A 21681-nucleotide genomic window follows, 5' to 3' on the forward strand; every position below is an offset into this window, starting at 1 on the left:
TAAAAAGGAAAAAAGTGAGAGTGGGAGCGTGCCAGGCGGGAGGGGGAGAGCCGCGGGAATGGAGGGCAGCCCGCGGGGGAAGAAGGCGGACAAAGGGCGGCGGGGGCGAGCGCCGGCAGGGCGGGGGGCGGCGGGGCGCGGAGCCCACACTGCGGCACGGGCGAGGGGGCGCCGGGCCGAGGCGCTCAACAGGCGCTGCCGCCCCGCCGGGACGGGCGCCGGCACATGGCAGGAGCCGCGCTCGCCGCCAGCCCCGTGCCAGGCGGCGGCGGCGGCCGGGAAAGGGCTTGGCCGCCGGGGCTCGCCCGGCCGGGACCCACCCCGCCCGCTCAGCCGGGGCCGGCAGCCCGGCCGGCAGCGCCGCCGCTTCCTTTGTGTGCGTGAGGGGAGCTGCGGCGGGTCCCCCCGGCGGGCTGTCAGCGCTGCCCGCGAGGAGGCGGGGAAGGGAAGGGACGGGAAGGGAAGGGAGGAGGCAAGGGGAGGCGAGGAAAGGCGCTGTTAGGGCGGCTCTCCCGTCCCCGTCACAAGGTAAGCCCTGCTCCCCAGGGCGGAGAGAGGCGCTGGAAGCGCCGCGGGGCCCTTTCCGTGACCTGCCGAGCGGCTTCGCTCAGCCCCAGAGAGCGGGTCACGGCCGCCTCCTGCTCCCCGGCGGCGCGGGGGGCCGAGCGCGGGCGGCGGCGGCGGCGCTGCGCGGCTCCGGCACTTTGCGATGGGCAGGCGGCCGCGGCGGCCGGACAGCAGCGGGGGCCGACGCGGGGCTCGCAGCTAAGGGGCGAGGAGGAGGGACCATGGCCGCATCCAGCAACTCCAGTTTGTCCGGCTCGTCGGTTTCCTCCGGTAAGTTTCTCCGGCGAGCGCCGCATTTCTCCGCTCCCTCCATTTTAGCAGGGAGCTACCTGTGTGCAGAGCGCCTCGCCGTCCCGCCCGCCCCGAGCGCCCCCGGCCCCGCGGCGGCCGCCGCGGTGCGCCCCGAGCCCCGGGCGGGCGGCACCCCGGGGGGCGGCGATGCCCTGCCCGGGGTCGGGTGTCCCTCAGGCGGCGCCGACGGGGGGAAGCCCGGACAGGGGAGGCACGGCGGGGCCCGGCTCGGCTCCCCGCCACCGTGCCGTGTCTTTGTGTGGGGCGGGGGAGAGGGAAGCCCTGCGCCCGGCTCCCTCTCCAGGGGAGCAGCATACCTCCTGGCTCGGACAGGGGCGCGCCCGCGTCCCCGGTGCCTCCGCAGCCGGCACGTTACCGCGAGCTCCCGCCTCTGGTTTTGGGCGGGCGAGGGTGTTCAAAGACCACCGCGCCCTGCTGACGGGCATCTCCTGCCGTGCTCCTCGGGGGGCGGGACCGGCCCCGTATCGCGCCCCAGCGCGTCGTGGTGCTCGAGGGCGGGCGGGGGGTGCCAGAGGTGCCCGTTGCTGGGCGTCGTGGCACACCTCGTGTTTTGAGTACTTCTACAAGACTGGGAACAATTAAATTCCCAATACGGATAAAAAATGCTTCAGGTGACAGACCGCCCCAGGGTTTCCGCCGCGAGGTTGTGCCATGAGTGTGCGGAGCCTGTGCCTGCCCTGGGTTTTGGGGGTGCTGGGTTGAGCGGCGCTGCGGTACGGCTCGCTGCCCAGCTGCCCGGGAGAGCTGGCTCCGCTGCAGACCCGCAGGAAGACAGAAAAGTTAGGGTGCATTTTCAAGCGAGGCAGCCTGAAATTGAAAGCAGTGATGTAACAGTACCGCTGCCTGCTGCTTAGCTCACAAGCTGTTAATACTTAATTTATGAGAAACTGGCTGAGAATACCATCCTGGCATTTTAGTGGGCTGAAGAAGTAAATAGAAGCATGAACAACTTTGGGGTTCAAGGGACTTGTGACTCAGTGTTTTATTTGAGGTGCCAGATTGAGAATTTGTAAGAGTGCTTCTTAAACATAGCAATATGTGCTGTGAAAAGCAGACAAGCTCCTTTGACTATCAATACAACTCTAGAAAAATATAAATAAATCTAAAAGGCAGCTATGTTTTTTTAAAGATGATGTATGTAACTTGCACAACATATTCTGTGTCACTGTTCCAGCCTGCAACACTTATAGTCAGATCCAAAGAAAGAACTAGGTCCTAAAAATAAATATTTATTCCAACACTTTTAACAGAAAACACAAACACTGCAAGGCCTAATTGCCTTAACTAGAAAGTACCTGAAAGAAGTTGGCACGAGAAATTCTGCCTTGTGTTCACATTGACGATGCAAGAGTTGCAAGACCAGAATGAAAATAAGCAAGAGTCAAGCCAACTTCGTAGCTTCTTAGTTAAGGTACTCATTTGGGCAATGTGATTTTATTTTATGCATCATTTGTATATTTTTACATCTAAGTTATGTGATAAAACTAGAAACAACTTTAAAAGCCCACACTGGAACCTGGGACTCTCTTCCTTGAGGCTTTAACCATTAAGCTGCAGAAGGGTGTCCGCAGCTTGGGGAAGTGTGTATCTTTGTTGTTCCATGAATCTCAAGGTCTTTCTTGCATACTGTTCCAGTGTCTGAGTGCATACCTCTGAATCCCTCTGGCTTTACTGAATCTAGGCTCAAAAATCTGTCTCATGAATTGACAGATGTGTCTCCCTTCCAGTCTTGGTTTAAATGCCTGAAGTGCGGGGAAGAGTGGGAGTTCAGGCACATCCTTGGTCTGAGCAGTTGAAGTCATCCAACTCCAGGTGGCCTGCTGCTCAGCAGGTAAATCTAGCACCAACTTAACATCAAAGCGAAGGAACTGAGCTCTGGGCTTTAGATGTGCCTCATTAAAAGTCAGGGCGTTTGACACTTGACAGTACCCTGCTTTTGTATGAACCCTTAGCTATGGCCTATAACAATTTATGGTTTATCTTTTGTTTTGTATTTTTACAAGGATGAGCATAGCTGAGCCTTGGCTCATGCTTGGGGCTCTTAGATGCCATGGTAGTACAACTAATAAATATTGTCAAGTACTCCATAAAATAACTGAGTACCCTTGGCTTTCTTAACTTATGACCTTGGAGTGGGGTTTTTTTTGTTGTTGTTCCGTTACATTCAGCCTATATTTCTTCTGTGAATATACTAATCGGAAGTTAAATTTGCTGCTGCATGATAAAGTTTCCAATATTAGCAGACACACCATATCTGACTGTGTGCAGCTGTATTTTGCCTGGCTGTGGTTTCAGTTCTCAGAACTCAGCAAGTCCTTCAGCATTCTATTTACATGATCTAACCAAACAGTCTTGCTTTAAAGTTTAATTTAGTAGAATTGATATGTATGTTTAACTTGCCAATATGAAAATTTACAAATAGTACAATTACTCCTATTCCACAGAAGAGGGAAGATTATACTACCACAATATATTCTGCTAGTAGAAAAAGGAAGTGAAGTTTGAGGCTGATAGCAGAATACTATGCTGCAGAACTCAGCTTTACCACTGGCTTGATGCTTGGCCTTGATCAAACTGTGTTATGTGTTGCAATCTTGAAGAGCACTTCAGAATTTGTCCATCTCATAGGGAACTTATGAATCCAAATTAAAGCGTAGCTCATATAATCCTTTCAGATCTTGAAATAATGTAGAAATGATTACCATATTTGCAAACGCATTTTTAGCTTCAGAAAAAATTGTCTTTTTTTTAAAAAAAAAGTGCTCATATACAAAGATTCTGACAAGTAATTGACCTGTTCATCTTGAGACCATATAAATAATTCAAGTTTGAGACCACTGTTAGGGTTTGCTGGTTTTTTGAGGTAGCAACTGAAGATATGCCTCGTTTCTATCCTTAGATTAGTGTCTATAACATCCAAATATATGATTAGGTTTCAGCACTAGGACATGGTACTTGAGAAATTATAGGTGTTTTAAGAACTTCTGGGGTTAATAGCTGACTTGTGTATGCATGAGTACAAGTTGAATTGGTTGCTAGCCAGGTTCTGGCTCATCTGAACACAGTATAGTGCAGAGCACCTCCAGATTCCTTCTAGTCTCATCAAGCATTGGGTCAGCTTCTGTTGCCTATATGGAAAGGCAAGGCCTAGCTAGAATCTGTCTTAAAAGAAATAGAAAATTTCATTGTCTGAGTGCAATAGTTCTTCTTCCTTAGGCACTGGCTATCTCTAATATTCTTACAGGTGAGCACAGATCATTTGTGAAGTAAGGTTTCTGCTTCAATACTTACCAGTTCATGTCAATAGGAAAAAAACAGTTCAAAGATATTTAATGTGAGGAAGCTTCCCAATAATTTTATGGTGTAGATATTCTGCTTGCCTACTTATGTTTCTGTAAATGTTCAAATGAGATTTATGGTCTTCACTTGAACTTCTTTCTGCATTAAAAACCAGAATTTGGTTCTGTTCTGGAGTGGTCATTTATAAGTACTGCCTGCACAGTGGCATGACAGGGTGGTTAGCTATAGCTTTTGTACAGATTGGGAGCTAGCATGCATGGAGAGCTATGACTTCAGCTATCAACTAATGGTAAAGCAAGTATTTGTACTTAGAAGTCTGTTGCTCTTTTGATTTCACAACTGGAGGATCAGTCCCTTTTTCAGAGCTTGTGCCTGTGGTCTGTATACTTGTCTGAACAACCACTGTGAGGCTGCTAATTATGGCAGTTCAATAGTATTAGGTACTTGTCACAGGCCTCATCTGAGAGAAGCCTACGAAGGACTTTTTTCAGTAAGCTAGCACTCACTGGTAACAAAATCTACAGGGTAGCCATGGGTATTTGTATTGTATTTCTTCATATACAACTCTCTGCTTTTGGTAGCAGAACTTAAGCTGCTCTGACTACCAGCAGTTGTGTTTGAAGGTGGCTGGGGGAGAAAGAGGTATAAAATGCTGGGGGAAGAAGGTGGGCTTGATAAGCAATAAGTTAAGTATTCTTCTTTGGGCCTTGGGTAAATCTGCACACCATATGAAAAGCTGAAATTATAATTACTTCCATTGGGAATTCCACTTTACTTTCCTGTAATCTCTTTTTTAGTGCATGCCCAGGTGATCTATTAGCTGTATTCCTTGCAAATTCCTAAATTTTGTTCTTCTCCCTAGAGGGAGTGCTGATTTAATCACAAGCAGCATCTTTTCTTTCTGCCCTATCCTCTAAAGAGAACTGTGCATGTTTCTGTGCTTTCTTTCATGCTGTGGTCTCCTTAAAATAGACATTCCCTTGCTGTTCCCCATCTTAGTATTGACCTTTATTCTCACTCATTCTGATCTTTCTTCTTTAAAACTTTGTTGTTGTTGTTGTTGAAACTTTTCAGCTTTTTCCTGGCAAACAATTCACCTCTCCCACTTTGTCACAAGCTGCCTTCAGTTTCCTCCACCCAGTAGCCAAATACTGATTGTACACGATTGATGAACTTGACTTTCTGGAATGTAAATAGAAGCTTGAGTGAAGAGACCTTTGTGGCTGTGCCTGCTCTGCTTCTCAAAGAAGCAACAAATCCTAGCCCAGCTAGGCTCAGTGCAGTGGTATTCCTAAACATTGAACATCTTGGCCTTCGCACCATCCAACAGTAGTTCAAAGGGACTGTAAATCCCAGCTGCCTTTAAAGCTTTAGTTCTGCTTGAAAAGTCTTGTGCCAGATACCCTGCCTGTAACAGGTGGATAGGTTAGATAGCTTGGGCTATCTATCAGGTAAGGGTCCACACTGAAGGTGAGTGAAAATGCAAGTCTGCTAAATGATAGTGTGTAATCAGGCTTTCTCTGACAGCAGGACTGAGACTGTGCCGAAACCTTTACATGAGTCTGAGCCTGTCTGCGAGAGTGGTAACACTGCAAGACCTTGGATGAAGACCCAGACCCAAGGCAAATTATGTAAATATATGTGCCAGTGTACCCAGTATTTTGGTTTTTTCTATGAGATCCAAAGACAAATTTGCAGGTGTTAGGCTGAAGGGATATTTCAGCGCCTTTCTTGTTCCCGTCTGCATTGACGCTTCTTCCTGTGCTGTAAGCATTTTCAGTAATACCTGTCATTAAACCAGGTGATGGAGTTGAAACACATAGGCAAGCTTTCTGCTGTGGGCCAGAAGAAGGGCTTGTGTGTTTTGCTGAGGTATTTTTACTTTTCAGCTGTGTCTGCTGCTCTAATAAAAGATAGCTGCTTCTCCCCCAACCTCTTGTTTTTGTAAACTCAGATACCTGTGTAGAAGTCTGCTTTAAGTCTTTTAAAGTCACCAATTATTGATAATTTTTTTAATTGAAAATCAAAAACCTTTTCTGTCTTGAAGCTCAGGGAAAAAGGCCTTTAAGTATCATTTGCACAGTGATCCTCATGTAATTAATATTGAAGTTTATGGTTCATAAACTAATACTTGTAATAACTTGAAAGGCAGCAACATTTTTTTTTAATAAATGAACATATGTTGTTTAAAGGAAGCATAGTTCTCAATTATGTATTTTCACATACACTCTACATTTTGAGAAGGATAAAAAAAAGCTTACCAAGAGAAGAAGAAAAATCTTTGATGGTTCTGGTTACTTAACAAGGTCAAAATAAAATATTAAGAGCTCATGACTCTCTGGGGGTCATGAAGGTGCTATGATGTGAAATAGGCAGATATACTATAAAAATGAAAGTCAACATAGACTGATTTTAATTAAGATGCAAGCAAGTGAGAAGAAATGAAATTACTATCGTACAGAGATTCAGAGAGATTCTAATTGGGAAAAAAAGATTAGTAAATGATTTTTGTAGATGTTTATTCGCAATGATTTAATAGAAATAGCGTTGTGAAAATGGCACATGAAAGCTATTTAAATAATGCTGTCATTATGCTGATAAGGTGCTACTTTTGATTTTTAAAAGGGCAGTAGGAGTTCTTTTTATTTCTGTTCCTCATGCCAAGCTTCTGCTGGCCAGGGTGTTCTTGTCTACATTAAAGCTGAAGTCTTTTGTATTTGATGATTATAAAGAACTCACCATTCTTATTAAAAATAATAAAAAATTCAAAATGGAAAAATGCCAAAATACTCCATTAGCTTATATTGGTACTCTGTAAAGCAAAAGTCTTGTTCTTCTTATGGATCTGCTTGTCTCAAAGACATATGTGAAGGATCAGGCAAACAGTCTTTCATGCTGTCATGCTGATGACCTTTTTGGATATCCATTCTATTGATGAGTGAGTTCTTGCCTTCTGTTTGATGGTTCTAAGGAGGCTTAGTTATGCCAAATGCCCAGCAATTGTAGGCAGGAGTATTTTACATTAGTGAGTCTTATACTGGTCCTCTTGCATCCCCATGCCCACAGAGTTTTACATGTGTCAAATTATAATAATTTGGGTATTATGGTGCACAGGTAAGTCTTAAACCTGGTGTTTTAGACAAATAATAATCTATTTTTTTAAGTTATTTTGTTTATATACATACCTTTGGCTAAAAGGCAACAGTGGCTGGATTGGCCTCACTTGCAACATTGAATGCTGGCAGAAGGTGTTCCCATGCTGGGGAGCCAGTCTGTTGTCACTGTTTTCTAGAAAAGGAGGAGATTCTTAGGAGATTAAATATTTGGAGAATTGTGTGTTAGGGAATGGCACATCAATATTGCACAAAAAAGCTTTTGTTGCAGGGAAATGTAGCAGGATTTATACAAGAAGCTATAAATATGTAATTCTGTATATATCACATTTTTTACAGGTGTAGTCACAGTTCATCTAAGAATTATATACAGTATCTAGTGTAAATGTTTAGTTTTAGCTGCTATGAATAATAACAGATTCTTGCTTTCTTTTTCTGACCTTTGATTATGAGAATGTAAATTGGAATTTTGCATTTGGAGGTGGTTATTACCAGCAATGAATCATGCAGAATTCAGCAATAATAGTTTCATCACCCTGTTTTACTCAGCAATAGTCCGAATCCCAGGGCTGGAGGGTGAGCGTATCCTAGCAGAAGGAAACTGATGTTTGCAATAGTGTTCCCAGAACATTGACACACTTTAAAGTTTGCCGATGAAACTTGACAACACATGCTGATGTGTTTGATAAGGTAAGGAGTGGTTAAAAGGTTTTCTAAATTCAGAAGAATGCGCGAGTGTCACACACCTTGCTTCTGGTAATATTGATCAAGGTCAACACAAAAGAATTAATTTAGTAAATAAGACAACTGTTCTGAGGATATCTTTATCAGATAGTCCAATTCTCCAGAGACAAGGTGTTTCCTGTATGGTGTTATTGCTGACAGTGTAGGAAGTACTAGGTGGGCCCTTTCTTATCATCAGTAAATCTGGTGTCACCTGCCGTGACCTGTGTGTCAAGGCAGATTTCTCAGTTTCTTCTTACAAGATTGTCATGTAGCTATTCCTCTCCTTCCTTCTCACCTTCTTGTTGGGTGTTTAAACATTGCTTGTAGCTTTTAGAAAAAAACAATATGAAGTGCGTCTGTGGTGTTACACTTTTTTTATTAAATTGAAGAAGAAAAATGAATGTTAGAAGAGATGGAAATCTCATTTTTTAAATGAGGCTCAGTTGTTGAGCACACGTTTAATTGTTAAAAATTTGTCTTATCTTCACAGATCAATTTGTTAAATATTTGGCTTTGTGTATGGCAAGGAAGAAAAATGGCAAGTACACATCGTGTACAGGCATACTAAGAACAGCCACTGCAAAAGCAGGCAGAAGTTCCTTTGGGAAGGTACTTCTTCTCCAGCAGTGTGCTGTGTGCCAGAGGATCTGTGCTGTAGTCAAAAGCAAAAGAAGTCTTAAGAGCTCTTTTCAGCATTAAGTTTGCTGTCAAAAGTCATGGAGTATCTGTTGTAATATTTTTCTGCTGTGTGAAGCTGCACTGACTCCACCTCAATTCCCCAATAAACTAGATCAGAGTGCCCCAAAGAAAGAGGAAAGGATGAGGAGATCATGAGAGACTCAGACAAATTCTCAATTTTCAGCTTTTCTGGGGCATCACTGTGGTTGTTTTTAAAGCCACAGTGGTGGGGGGTTGTGTGGCTGAACCTTGCCTTTCTGTGCATGTAGCACTGTACTATTTTGGCATATTACCCGTGCTGTGGCCTGACAGGCACTGCCGCACTCCCATTTTTAAGCAGTTACGTTGTGTTTAAGTGTGGGTAGCTTAATAACAACCACATCCTATCCTGGCTAGGAGCTAAAAGTTAGGTTCTTCCGAGAACAGAGACATATATAAACTGTGTATCTCTTTGGCGTGGGAAATTAGAGATGCTAGTGGCTGACTTGGTCTGTTACAGCACATTTAGATAACTTTACAGGAGAAAGAACCATCCACTGCTGTTAAGCACAATACCACCTCTGCCTAAAGTCCCTGGGCAGGAAACTGGTGCAATATATACGCTATATAGCTGCTGTATCCTTTAACACTTCCTTATGCATCCACTGATAGTCACTGTGGGAGATATAGTGATCTGACCTGTCGTTGCCGTTCTTATGTACATAATTGGTAGAGTTACTGCTGAGTCAGCACACCTTTACTTCTAGGCCCTGCTTTCTAAAGCCAAGGGCTTCTAAAAGACAGGAAAAATTTGGGGTGGGTTTGAAACAGGGGATGTTGACATTCTGTATTTCAGGTTAAAAACAAAACCAAAATCCACACCTATGTTACAAGGAGATCTGATAGGAAAATCTTATTAATAGTGTGCTGTATTGAACAGTTTATAAATTTGTCTCAACTTCCCTTTCTTCCTTGGATTGAAAAGCTTTTTCCCTCTTCTCCTTTGCCTTATGAATACAAGATCCAGCTGGATTTATTATCCAGCTACAGCTGGATCACATTTCATTCTTTTTGATTCTAGTATTAAGGCTAGCAATTAATGAACTTTCAAGAGCTAGAACAGAATTTTTCATATAAGGTTCCTCAAAGCTCCAAGATTTAGTGCTTTACAAAAAACCTGAATGTTGCAATCAAATTTTTGTGGTGCACAGAATTGTCATAAAGCTGAATTAGTGACTTGTAAAATATTTTGGTTTTTTTAAATGAAAACCCCTTTGTGAACACAAGGTGTTAAGTCCTGATCCTTCAAGCTGCCCAGTACCTTCTGTTCCCACTACGCTGAGTTAGTAAATCAGCAGCAACTGGACTGGGTCGTTGCTTATCTGAGTATTTTTATGCAGTTTCCATTAAAGCAACATCTGCTGTTATGATGGGGCAAATTATTATAAGCTATGTAGTAAACTTCCCCTCCTCCAAGTACATAACATATTTAATATTCAGTGGACTTACATCATATATATATATATGTATATATAAAACATGTCAATTCATTGGTGATGAATTTCCAACGATTATGTACAAGACTTAAATTATATCTAATTTGTATAAATACCTGCTTCTTGAGAGAGCATACTCTCCATAACTCCTGATCTCCTGCCAGGCAAACCAACATGATGGACAGCTTTTAGCATCATTCTGTGATAGCTCTTTATTTGTTTTATTTTGCAATCTGAAGCATGTAGTTAGAATGTTTCATGCTGACAAACTTAGTTTCTGAACGAATATTGAGACCTTTGGTGTTTTAACAAAAACAGATAGACAAATTTCAGTTTTAAGCTTCCTCATAGTCATTTGTGTCTAATATATTGTGTATGTTAGAAATTGTGCTTAAGTTTAGAGAATAACAGTAAATAATGAAATAGAACTGGTTGTCGTGGATGAAACTTATGGCTGGAAGATAAATTAAGCCGTGGAAATAGCAGTTGACAGGCATGCTTTTTTCTCCTGTTCCATTCTGATACTAAAAACAGGATTAAATAAGTAAACCATTGATAAATAAAGTTAACTGGAGGATGGAGGTAAGTAGATGTCAGATTGGTGAGAATTTACAAAGTTATGTAGACGAAAAAACAATAGATGTTTTTATTTAGGTTGTACAGAGAGAAAAATAGGATCCTGAACTTCTTTTACAAAGTGTGTTGCTGTATCAGGCCATGTTATTTAACAGGGGGAAAATTTCATAGGTTTCTAATGTAGAACCTGGTCATCTAAGCACGAGAGAGAGAAAAGCCTTAGGACTGATAAAAAATGTTGAACATTGGGTTCAGGCATCTGATGTTTCTGAGTGAGTGCATGAGAAGACAAGCTCTAAGTCACCGACGATAAAAAATTAGGTTATAACCCCTTTTCCTCCAACTGAACCAACAGTTGACTGTCAAAGTGTATAATCATCCTACACTACGGTAGCATTTTAGGGACATGTGATATGGTAGGATTTCTAGGATAGGAAATTTCAGGGTTTTATGGAACTTTCCAAGAGTTATGTTTCCATCGATGCAGCACCTGGAGTGACCGCTGTGGTGGCTTTCCATATTGCAGTTTGACTGATTTCTCCTGCGATTTAAAAAAGTACTGTGAATATAAGAGGTTTTCTGGGCATGTTGTTAGGTAACATGGCTATTGCACATTGTTAAACAGTTGTTTTATTTCCTTTCAGAATTGATGGATTAGTACACTGAATAAACTGCAAGAAAGAAAACCCATTAAATTCTCCTCCCAAATCCATTAAATTGCCTTATACCATTGATTTTAAAAATAAACCTGAAAAAAATGAAGTGTAAGTCTAAAGCAAAATTAGAGTTGTGTATTATTTTTAATGATTAATGTAACAGTAAACCTTTAAGCGCTGACAACTTAAGAAACCAACACATAATGTGTGATTTCTTCTAGGACTAAGGAATGTAGTAGATGTGTACAGGTTATATATGGTCTCATTTGCACATAAAAATTATCTTGAAAAAAGGTCGTAAGAACTATAATGAAAAAAAATGTTCAGACATGGAAATATTATGGAATAGTTATTCTGGAACAGTTATTCCTGTTCAGTTAAGTTATAGTAATGTAGACCATTGACTTGAAAGGTGTAGAAATATAGCATTAATTATATTAATTTGTTGAGTAACACTAAGCTACTCTTCTTTCTTTTTCCTTTCTGCTGGATATATTCTTGAAAGCTCATTGCTCCCTTTTTTAGAGACAGAATGCATTCTTGACATCAGAAATTTAAACCTGAACCTGCTGTTTTCAAGGTTTTTTTCTTCTTTTATTTAATTTTGTGTTCTTTAGCCCAGGAACTGATCACATGATGATTTAACTATAAAAGGATAAAACAATGTGAAGATAAAGATAATTCATTTCAGAGTAAAACTTTGCTAAACAAGTCATTATTAGTTAGAAGCATTTAAATCATGCATGTCAGAGGTGCAGTCAGGACTGGAGGCCTACTTTGCTGATGTTGTTGAACAGAATATTGCAATCACTGCTGTATCATTTATGCTGACAATACATTTATAGAGAGGTTGGGTGAAAAGGCCACAGGGATGTTGATACTTATATAAATACAGAATAAATGACAGTTGGGGGCCCAAAAATCTTGTAACTTGAAGAATGCTAAAAATATGATGGTACTGGGTGTAAACTACAGTAGAAATGGTGAAGAATTGGCACACTATTACTAATGACATATCAGAATGTGTGTGTATGTTTAAACAAAAAATGTAAAAAGTGAGAATGTTTGGGAAAATAGCAGGAATTTGCTCCCCACCCACCATGAACTGTTTCTTCTTTAATTCTGTTAAATAAGAAGAAGGAAGCATATTGTCTTTAAAGAATCACTGCAGAGAGATTTGGCTCATGAAAACCTTTTTTGTCTTGTATTTGTTTTAGATCCTTTGATCTCTTTTGGTTTGATGAGCATGTGTCATCACTTGGTATTACAATTGCTTCCTCTTGCTCAGATATGACAGTAATAAATATATTCACGGAAAAGTGCAATTTAAAATTTATATTATTCACAGTTATTGGCAAGTACTGTAGCCTAAATGGTGAAAATGAGGGAGAGTCTGGTTCAGGTTGATCTTTTAAAAAATAATTTATTTGACTTATCAATATGCATAATAAGCTAATGAAAATAGACTTTTCAAAAATTAAGTAAGAAAAAACTCAATATAAAATGATTGTATGTGTAATTGAGTGGTGTAATTTACTTTCACTTTACAGGAAAAGGCTTTCAGCTCCACCTTTTAAGCAGCTTTAGAAAACTGCACACTGACTCCTGGCAGTAGTGTATTGATTGAAAGCATCCAAAGCATCAAGAAAGCATAAGCGTACATAAATTCGTCTGAAAGGGATGTGTTTTATAGAAAGAAACTCCATCACTGTCTAGGGTTTGTAAGAAGTATATTAACTTCAAAAGTATACTATAATATATAATAAAAAACTTAATAATAGTAGGATTTCTTTTAAAAACTGTGTTTTTCATCACCCTGTAAATACTTAACTAATCTTCACAGCACCTGTTTCACAACTGGGAAGAAATTAGGCAGAAAAATGGAACAACTCAGCTACTGTCATGGAATAAAATTAAAATCAACATGGAATAAAAATAGAAGATTTTTCAGGAAACATTCTCAATTCATTAGAAAATGAACTGAGGTTTCCCCCTTGGACTTCATTGGGAACTTTGGCTCCTAAAAGGAATGTATTTTTTTCCCCTCTTGGTATAGTTTACCTTACCTTATTTTAGTTTTGTGTAATAGTGGGTCACAAATTTTTTATATACATTTTTGGTTCTTTTTATTATATCAGTTTAGGACATGCTTTGTCTCAGTAAGATGTAGATGGATTTCTTTTTGTTTGTCCCTTCTTTCTCGTGTGTACTCTCTCTCCAAATGTAAAGCTTTGCTATGCTTAGGCTTGGGGTTGGGTAGAGTTATGCTTAAACCAGTTAAGTAACTGCAAGAAATGTCAATGATGTGAACAGTGTTACCCTGGATTTATGTTCTAACAGTTACTTAGCCTGATACTGACTTTCCCCATCCTTGATGATCAGATTGTTCCTAGTAAACATTTCAGAACAGATTTATTCACTGCTATGTACTTAAAGAAGTTGATGCTGTTCATTTCTGGGGCTGTTGAGCACCATTTGGAACAGCAGCTGCTGAGGTAACGATTTGGATGTGTCCCCTACCATCCCTGAAAGGAGAAACATCGTGGGCGCACAAAACCTTTCCAAAATATCAATGACATGCAAGCCTGAAAACATTTGCATATTTTATTTTAACAGATTTTTTCCTACCATGAATATGTTTATCTTGCCTGCAGATACTGAGTCTGATTTTGTGATGTCAAGCAGGGCTGACTTCAGGACTTTTTTGTATATCTAAGGCTCCCATAAGTGCATGAGCAAGGGCATTTTCTTTCTCATTACCTGCCAGGTTGTGACAAACTTAAAGAAATACGGTCTTACGGGTAGGACTCAGTAGTCAGCTCAGTTTACTGTATCCTGTGATTTGGTGGAGCCTGCAGTCCATGTAATGGGAGATGCCAGCTCTCATTTGAGGGAACCTTAGGAAAGAATGAGAAACTTTCTTTCAGGCCTGGATCAGCTTTCTGAAATACTGAGAAAAAAAGAGTTTTGTAGTAAAGTTATTAGTTGAAACCAAACCAAATTTTAGGCCAGTCTGTCTTCATTGTACTACTCCTCCCAAAACAACCCACACCTCCACCCTTCTACCTAGTAAACACACCAGTCTTTATTCCATAATCCTAAAGAATGAAAGCTTTGGGAAATTCAGCTGAGTCCTACAATCAGAAAGTCTGTAAGTTTTCTATGAGAAGTTAATTCTAGGACTAGCGGACCTATCAGAGCAACATTAAGTTCACATCAGTACAGACGTGCTACTAAATGTCTGAATCTGTAGTACTTTTGTTGGTTTCATATTGTCAGGGATTTTTCCTTGGACAGGCTTAGTAGGAGGAAAAAAAAAATCGGCCTTTCAATGGCACAAGTATAAGAAGACTAGCTCCAACCCTTCATGTCACTTTGCCAAAATGTCTTGCTCATGCTGGTCTCTTGCACTCCCTGCCTTTAGAAATAGCAGAATAAATGTAGCAGAAGGTGAGCTGAAAAAGTATGAAATCTGTGGCTTGGAAACTTCCTAAGACAAAGAGCTGGACTCTTAAGTGTAGTATAATCTTTTTTTTCTTATATTTGATTTTATGAATTTGGTAAGTTGTTCCGTGGACCCATGTAAACTTGAACATCCTGTGTGGAAGACCTCCAGACTTTGAATGTGTTATGCAGAGATGCCTTTTTCAGTTGCTTTTGAACTTGTCATCGGCTTAATTTTAGTCACCTCACCCTACCTCTTTTAGTGGAATAAACAGTAAAAATTAATTTTTTATACAAGTGTGAAATCAAAAAGTGGCATAACACCCTTTATCATTGTGCCACAGTCAACTCTTTTCCAGCCTGAGGAGTCAGAGGGTACTTGACCAATCCTTGTAAGGACCCAGCCTACCTGTGCTGGGTCATCCGCATTGTCTTCTGTTACTCGTTTTCAGCCCTCAGGTGATCTTATAAAAATGGACCAGAAATTAAAACAGTTGTCAAGGGCTGGATGCATTTTATATTTATTTCACTGAAATTAGGATCTGTTCTCAGTTCCTTAATATTTGCTTTTCTTTTTCATTCATGGTATTTTCATGCTTTTATGAGAGTTGTGTTGACTTGCCCCATAAATATAAATATGGTATAAGCCATTTGGCAGTCCTGTGATTCTGGGGCAGTTTTAAAAGAGACAGTTACTCATACTGCTGTTTCATCCATGAGTTCCTTAAGAATGCTTTCACAGTATCTTTGACCTGTGCAAATTCTTATCGTTCATATGTTTGTTCTGTAGCCTCTTCCACTGAAATCTCTATTTGAAGTGGATGATCCAACCAGTACCTCACAAAGACACAGTTCTCCAAGTTCTGGGTTCTCCGTATGCAGAACTCAAAATACTTGATTATTTTCTGCTGTAAGTGCTGCTTTTATCCTTTGATTGTCTATTGGCCAGACTGTCAGGCTTTGCATTCAGATATGAAAAATGGACTGTGGTTAGTTCTTCCGTCTTCTGATAGTCACTTCTCAGGCTGTCTTTTGGCTTGCCTAATTGTGGTTTAAGTTTGTTTTCATTTTGGGTTGGGTAGTTTTGTTTGTTTTTATTGATTTAACCTGCAAGAGTTAGGAGTCTTTCATGAGCTCATGAGTCTTTATGCTTCCTTCATTTGGACATGACTCCAGCTTTCAGAAGGATGTTTTCTTGTTTCTTACAGCCTTTCATACCCTGTTGTTCTGCTACACTGGCTTCCTTTTCTACTTTCTCAAATCTTTGTTTGCTATGTGTCATGTATTTGTGCTCAGCCTCCACCGTGGTATCTCTGTTTACCATATTGCCTGGGAAGGCTTAATTCTCTTAGCTTCTCCATTTAGCTAGCTTCCTTTTAGCAAGATTTAATGTATCCTCCAGGGTGACTTAAAAATCAGATTTCGAAGGTTTTATCAGTCCTGTCAAAATTTCCTGGTATGTGTATATCAACACTAGCTACAGTTACAAACCCATTAAAAAAGTCCAAACTGTAAAAACCGAGTGTGAATTCGTAAGCATGTGTGTCTGTTCATCATAGATACGGAGCAGATAATCATACTTGACAAGAAGAATAATTCTAAGTGTAGAATCTAGGCAATCAAAGCTGGGGTTTGTTGGTTTTTATCAGGCTGTAAATTAGCAGAAACTGTCCCTTTAGATGCAATGCTTCTGGCTCCAGCACCTGTGGCTGCCTGAGGGTCAGCCAAGCTGCCTTTGCACCCAGTGAGTCTGGGAAGTGAGGTCTCAGTTTTGAGCTACTGCAGTTTGGAATTTGGATGGAGATGTTCTAGCATGACAACTGTACAATTAGACATATTTTTTTTGGAACCAAAGTGGGAAAACTTTATTCCTGGAATAATCTGGAGCACTCCTCTAAAATGGCATGTGTTTGGCGCAGCTGACTGTGATAGATCCAGCTGAGAAGTCTATAAGTGTTAGTGAAGGGCTTTGATAAGTGTGGACCGATGTGGTCTACACAAGCTTAGTAAAGTCCTATCATTTAGCCGTGGTATTTTTTTTTAACAAAAAAGCTTTTTAGAGAGTCAGAAGTGTAAGGGTAATTGGATTGCATCATAAGACATCACTGACACGCTGCTGCTTGGAGGGAGGAAAAACTGAGCGGAATTTGTGATTTGTAAATACAGTTCTAGGAGAAAGTAAAAGAATTTCAGAAAATATGAAACAATGAGCAGACATTCTTTCTGTAAACAAAAATGATGCGGTTTGTTTAAATTTAACAGTAGACTAGGTATACATGTACTCAGAAACTGTCACTTTTTGAACCCTCCTCTGTGTGTTTGAAATTTACAACACTGAGCTTTATCTGAAAGTGAATTTATTTTTAGACCTTGCAAGAGAATAGTTCAGCTGTGTGAGTAATGTGCAAAGACTGAACAGCCTGGAAATATCCCTCTCTGAGAAGCACCTCTTCTTGTCTGGTCCCACTACTTTCAGTTTACCCATGACATAAAGAGGTACAGGGTGTGTGCCAAAGTACCTGTTTTGTTTCAGGTTGCTTATTTATGGTTTATTAATATTTTTTCATATGATTTTAGGGGTTGTGCTCTGTGTTAACAAAGGAAAAGCTTATACTTACTGCTGTTAATGGTTATGGGAGGTCTGTTTCTGAAGCAGCAGAGGTACCACACCAGGGGCTTTCCTGTGACTGGATGATGTGTCCTCACCTCTCCCTTTCCAAAGGCATCTCCCCGGGGAGTATGTTCCTCCTGAGTGCACCTGCCCTGCTTTGTGCGGCTCCCCTCTGCCTTAGCAAGCCTTGTGCCCTTGCTCGTTATTTTCGCCTTGATTATGGTAAACCTTTTCACCTTGCTCATAGTAATCCCTAGCGCTAGAGAAGATGTGTAGGAAAACAGAGGGAGGGTTTTTTAAGCCTGACTTCAATCACTGTGGAATCACAGTGTGAAGATCCAGGAGGCAGCTTGAACAGACCGAACATCTTGATGCTGCCAGAGAGAGGGGGTGTCCCAGCCTGCTGCCTGCTCCTGGTCTCTGCTCTTCCTGCCACCACACAAGGCTCTGGCACTCATCTTGTCCTTCTGTGAGCTGGCAGCCGGCACCACTTGAGAAACAGGGCTGACAGTGAAAAGCAGAAATCTCATTCTAGCATTTGCTTAGCAATGGTCTCCTCTCCTTAAATATGCTTTTTTCTTTCTCATCATATACTTTATGTGACATGTTGAAAATTTCCAACAGCTTTGCTTTTCAGAGGCTTTTCAAAATGCCCATGCCTTTCTCTTCAGTTCTTCCACTTGCTCCCCCTGCTCCCCTGTGCCCCTCATTCATAACTGTAAAATCTTTTGGTGTCTGTATAATTCCATTCATGTAAGAAGCAATATTAACCTTATTAACTGTACATGGATTTTGGTAATTCCTTAGTATCTGAGCCATTCTTAGAATTTAATAGAGCATCTTTGGATATTTTTTTGGATTTTGGCACAGCTGATCATACTGGGAGCCTTCTGAGAAAGAAAAAGAAAAGGACAATATTCTGTATTACAAACAAAGCAAAAATGGTGCTGAGGAGTGTCTATTACCAAGTGATGATAAGCCATAAGATTCCAAAGTTGAGAGTCTAGGTGTACATTTTCATAGGCTACTGTCAACATCAATATTAAAACGTAATTATCAACCATATGATGTAATGTTACTTTGCAAAAAATAAAATACACAGTTTGTGCTTAGGATATTGTCTGATCTCTGAAACACTGCATTTTATTAGATGCATGAGCTGGAACTCAAGAAAACTATTTAAATTAAATGTGCTTATTAAAAAGAGAGAGCAATACTCCTATAACACCAAAGGATTAAAAAAACTGAAAAAAAAAAAAAAAGGAAAGGGGAGAAGTGTACTCTTGCATGAATATTTTAGAGTCCTGTTTTGCTGTCTACATGAAAAGACTTACTTTTTTTTTCTTCTAAGAAGCAGGCTTTTTTCTATCATCTTTTTCCCCCGTTCCTTTGAAACAGTGGACTGGGAATGATGATTTTCTGTGACCATTATTAACTTGTATTAACTTGGGCTAGTGCCAAGAAAACTTTCCTGCCTGGAGAAATAGTGCCAATTTTCAGGTTCAATATTTCATACTACCTAGGTGATAAAAATATTGTGAATTTCTGTGCAGCTGACAGTTTTTCTTTCTGATTCAATAAAGCTGTTACTAGCAACTGGTTAATTATTAATCGTTGCATCATTGCTTTCTTTTTTAACCCAAACTTTCTCTTGAGCAGCATTAGATAAATAACATCCACTGGGGGTATATTTTGCCATAAGATTTTTTAAACTGCAGATTTTAAATGCTGAATGAATAACTTCTTTCATATATAAAATATTTTACAACTGAGACTTGGATCACTTTAAAAGCAGAGAGATTATCAGTCATGTAATTTTAGGAAACAGATTCCTCTAACTTAAATACATTCCTCTAACTTAAACACATTCTGCAACCCTTTTTTTTTTAATCTGTCAGTAACATAGAATATGATGACTTGGAAGGGACCAATAAGGATAATCAGGATCATCAAGTCCAACTCCTGGCCCTGTGCAGGACACCCCAAGAAACACACCATGTTCCTGAGAGGGTTGTCCAAATGCTTCTTGAACTTTGTCAGGCTTGTTGCTGTGACCACTTCCCTGGGAAACCTGTTCCAGTGCTCAACCACCCTTTGGGTGAAAAACTTTTTTGTGATATCTAACCTAAACCTCCCCCAAATCGGCTTCATGCTGTTTCCTTGAGTCCTGTCACTGGTCACCAGAGTGAAGAGATCAGTACCTACCACTTCCCCTCATGAGGATGTTGAAGGTGAGGTCTCCCCTCAGTCTCCTCTTCTCCAGGTGGAACAAACCAAGTGACCTCAGCCACTCCTCATAAGGCTTCCCGTCCAGACCCTTCACCATCCTCATTGCCCTTCTTTGGGCGCTCTCCAATAGCTTAATATCTTTCTTAAAGGTATTAAACTGCACACAATATTCAAGGTGAGGCCACACTAGTGCAGAGCAGAGTGGGACGATCCCCTCCCTAGACTGGCTGGTGATGCTTTGATTGATGCCCCCCAGGACATGGTTGGCCCTCCAGGGCACATTACTGACCCATACTCAAGTTGCCATAAACCAGGACCCCACAAGTCTCTTTCCACAGTGCTTCTCTCCAGCCTCTTGTTCCCCAGTCTATACACACAGCCAGGGTTGCCCCATCCCAGGTGCAGAATCTGGCACTTGCCCTTGTTAAACTTTATACAGTTGGTGATTGCCCATGTCTTTAATTTGCCGAGGTCTCTGCAGGGTCTCTCTCTGCCCTCGAGGGAGTTGACAGCTCCTCCCAGTTTAGTGTCATCAGCAAACTTACTTGGTATTCCTTCGAGTCCTGTGTCCAAGTCATTTATGAAGTTGTTGAAGAGAACTGGGCCAAGGATGGAGCCCTGTGGAACCCCACTAGTGACTGGACACCAGCCTCATGCTGGCCTATTCACTCTTTGTGCCTGACCTGTGAGCCAGTTGCTCACCCATCATGTAAGTTGATAAGTTAAAATTTTCAGATACATGATGATCTTAAGTGACATGATAACAAAATAAGGAACATAAAATCTTTATTTGCACAAAACACCTTGATCCCATTGAATCTTGGGAAACAACTCATTATACAGCAAATAGCTGTGTAGCGAATTTGAGAGATGACAGAGATGTTAGTTTAAACTTTGGGAAAATAGTTTAAAAAACATAAAACTTTTAAATCTTTTCAACAGGGATTAAATGCCACTTATACTTAAATCTCTGAAATATCTTCAGTGAAGCAGTAGAAATGCTTTGGAGAGCAGTAAAAGTGGAATTGGCTCCCTTGTTCAGAATATTAGATCCATGCAAATGCTCAGTAACAGATAATGAGGATATGTGAGAAATTCAAGCAGGAGTGTAAAGAGAGGCTCGTTCTTGCAATGAGCTCCATATGGCTACACATTTCTGCCTTTGCAGAACATCACTTTTATCAGCAGGTCCCCACATAGTACATGGATCAGCTGTGTAGAGCTGATTGCATCATCAAAATGAAGTGACAGCGTGTCTCAATTGGTCAGCTAAATGTTGTGTGATATTCTTGATCATGGGGATAAAGCCTGTGGTTATTTTGTTTCCCTTAAGTGTTTTAATTGTGTGTTTCATCCATTTATTCTTACAGTCTTTGTTTACTCTCTGGGATAACGCAGGCCTAGGCTTTGATTTGCATTGAAACTGTTTAGTCCTAACAGCAATTTCTGTGGAGTTTCTGGTGGACAGTTTGGGGAATGGGGACTAAAATAAGGAATTCTGTGAATAGATGAGTACCTTAACCCCCTTTATCGCAAGTCCTCTAGATTACCCACTACCATGACAGCAGGTCCCAGTTAGATACAATGTCAGACTCCAGCTGTAACGCTCCAGGCACTGTCGCTATCTGCCTTCCCCTCACATGTGCTCATATTTTCCCCTCTATCCATCTCTTTGCAGCCTCGCTGGTTTCTTCCACCTCCTCCTAAATCTGTAAGCTCCTTCTTGCAGTACCCTATAGAGTTTGGTTGGCCAAAAATCACCCTGTCCTTTTGTTAGTCTCTAGTTATATATACACTTACTCATTGGGAAACGGGTGCGTACCTGTCAGGTGAGCAGCAGAGGGGTTGTCTGTCTGCAGAATGATGTCCCCACTGGGGTTCTGCCCTCTAACACTATCAGTGATGTTAAAACATTTGAGTTCTCCCCATCTTTTGCTGAGTTTCTGTCCTGGTGTGGATTTTCATTAAACCTACAGACACTTCATGTCTTTAAA

The 21681-nt window shown here is 41.0% G+C and overlaps 1 protein-coding gene across 1 annotated transcript in view; it reads left to right on the top strand.

Annotated features, from left to right (window-relative positions):
- Nucleotides 1–371: 371 nt before the first annotated feature.
- The window catches only part of CHN2 (chimerin 2), a 161288-nt gene continuing 139978 nt past the window's right edge, over nt 372–21681 (top strand). Inside the window, exon 1 of the mRNA XM_027675313.1 lies at nt 372–837. Coding sequence (XP_027531114.1) covers nt 789–837 — 49 coding nt within the window. The 5' untranslated portion in view covers nt 372–788. The remainder of the gene's footprint in view (nt 838–21681) is intronic.

Source organism: Neopelma chrysocephalum, unplaced genomic scaffold, assembly GCF_003984885.1.
Source record: "Neopelma chrysocephalum unplaced genomic scaffold, ASM398488v2 Primary Assembly neopelma1_26, whole genome shotgun sequence".
Classification (NCBI taxonomy): domain Eukaryota; kingdom Metazoa; phylum Chordata; class Aves; order Passeriformes; family Pipridae; genus Neopelma; species Neopelma chrysocephalum.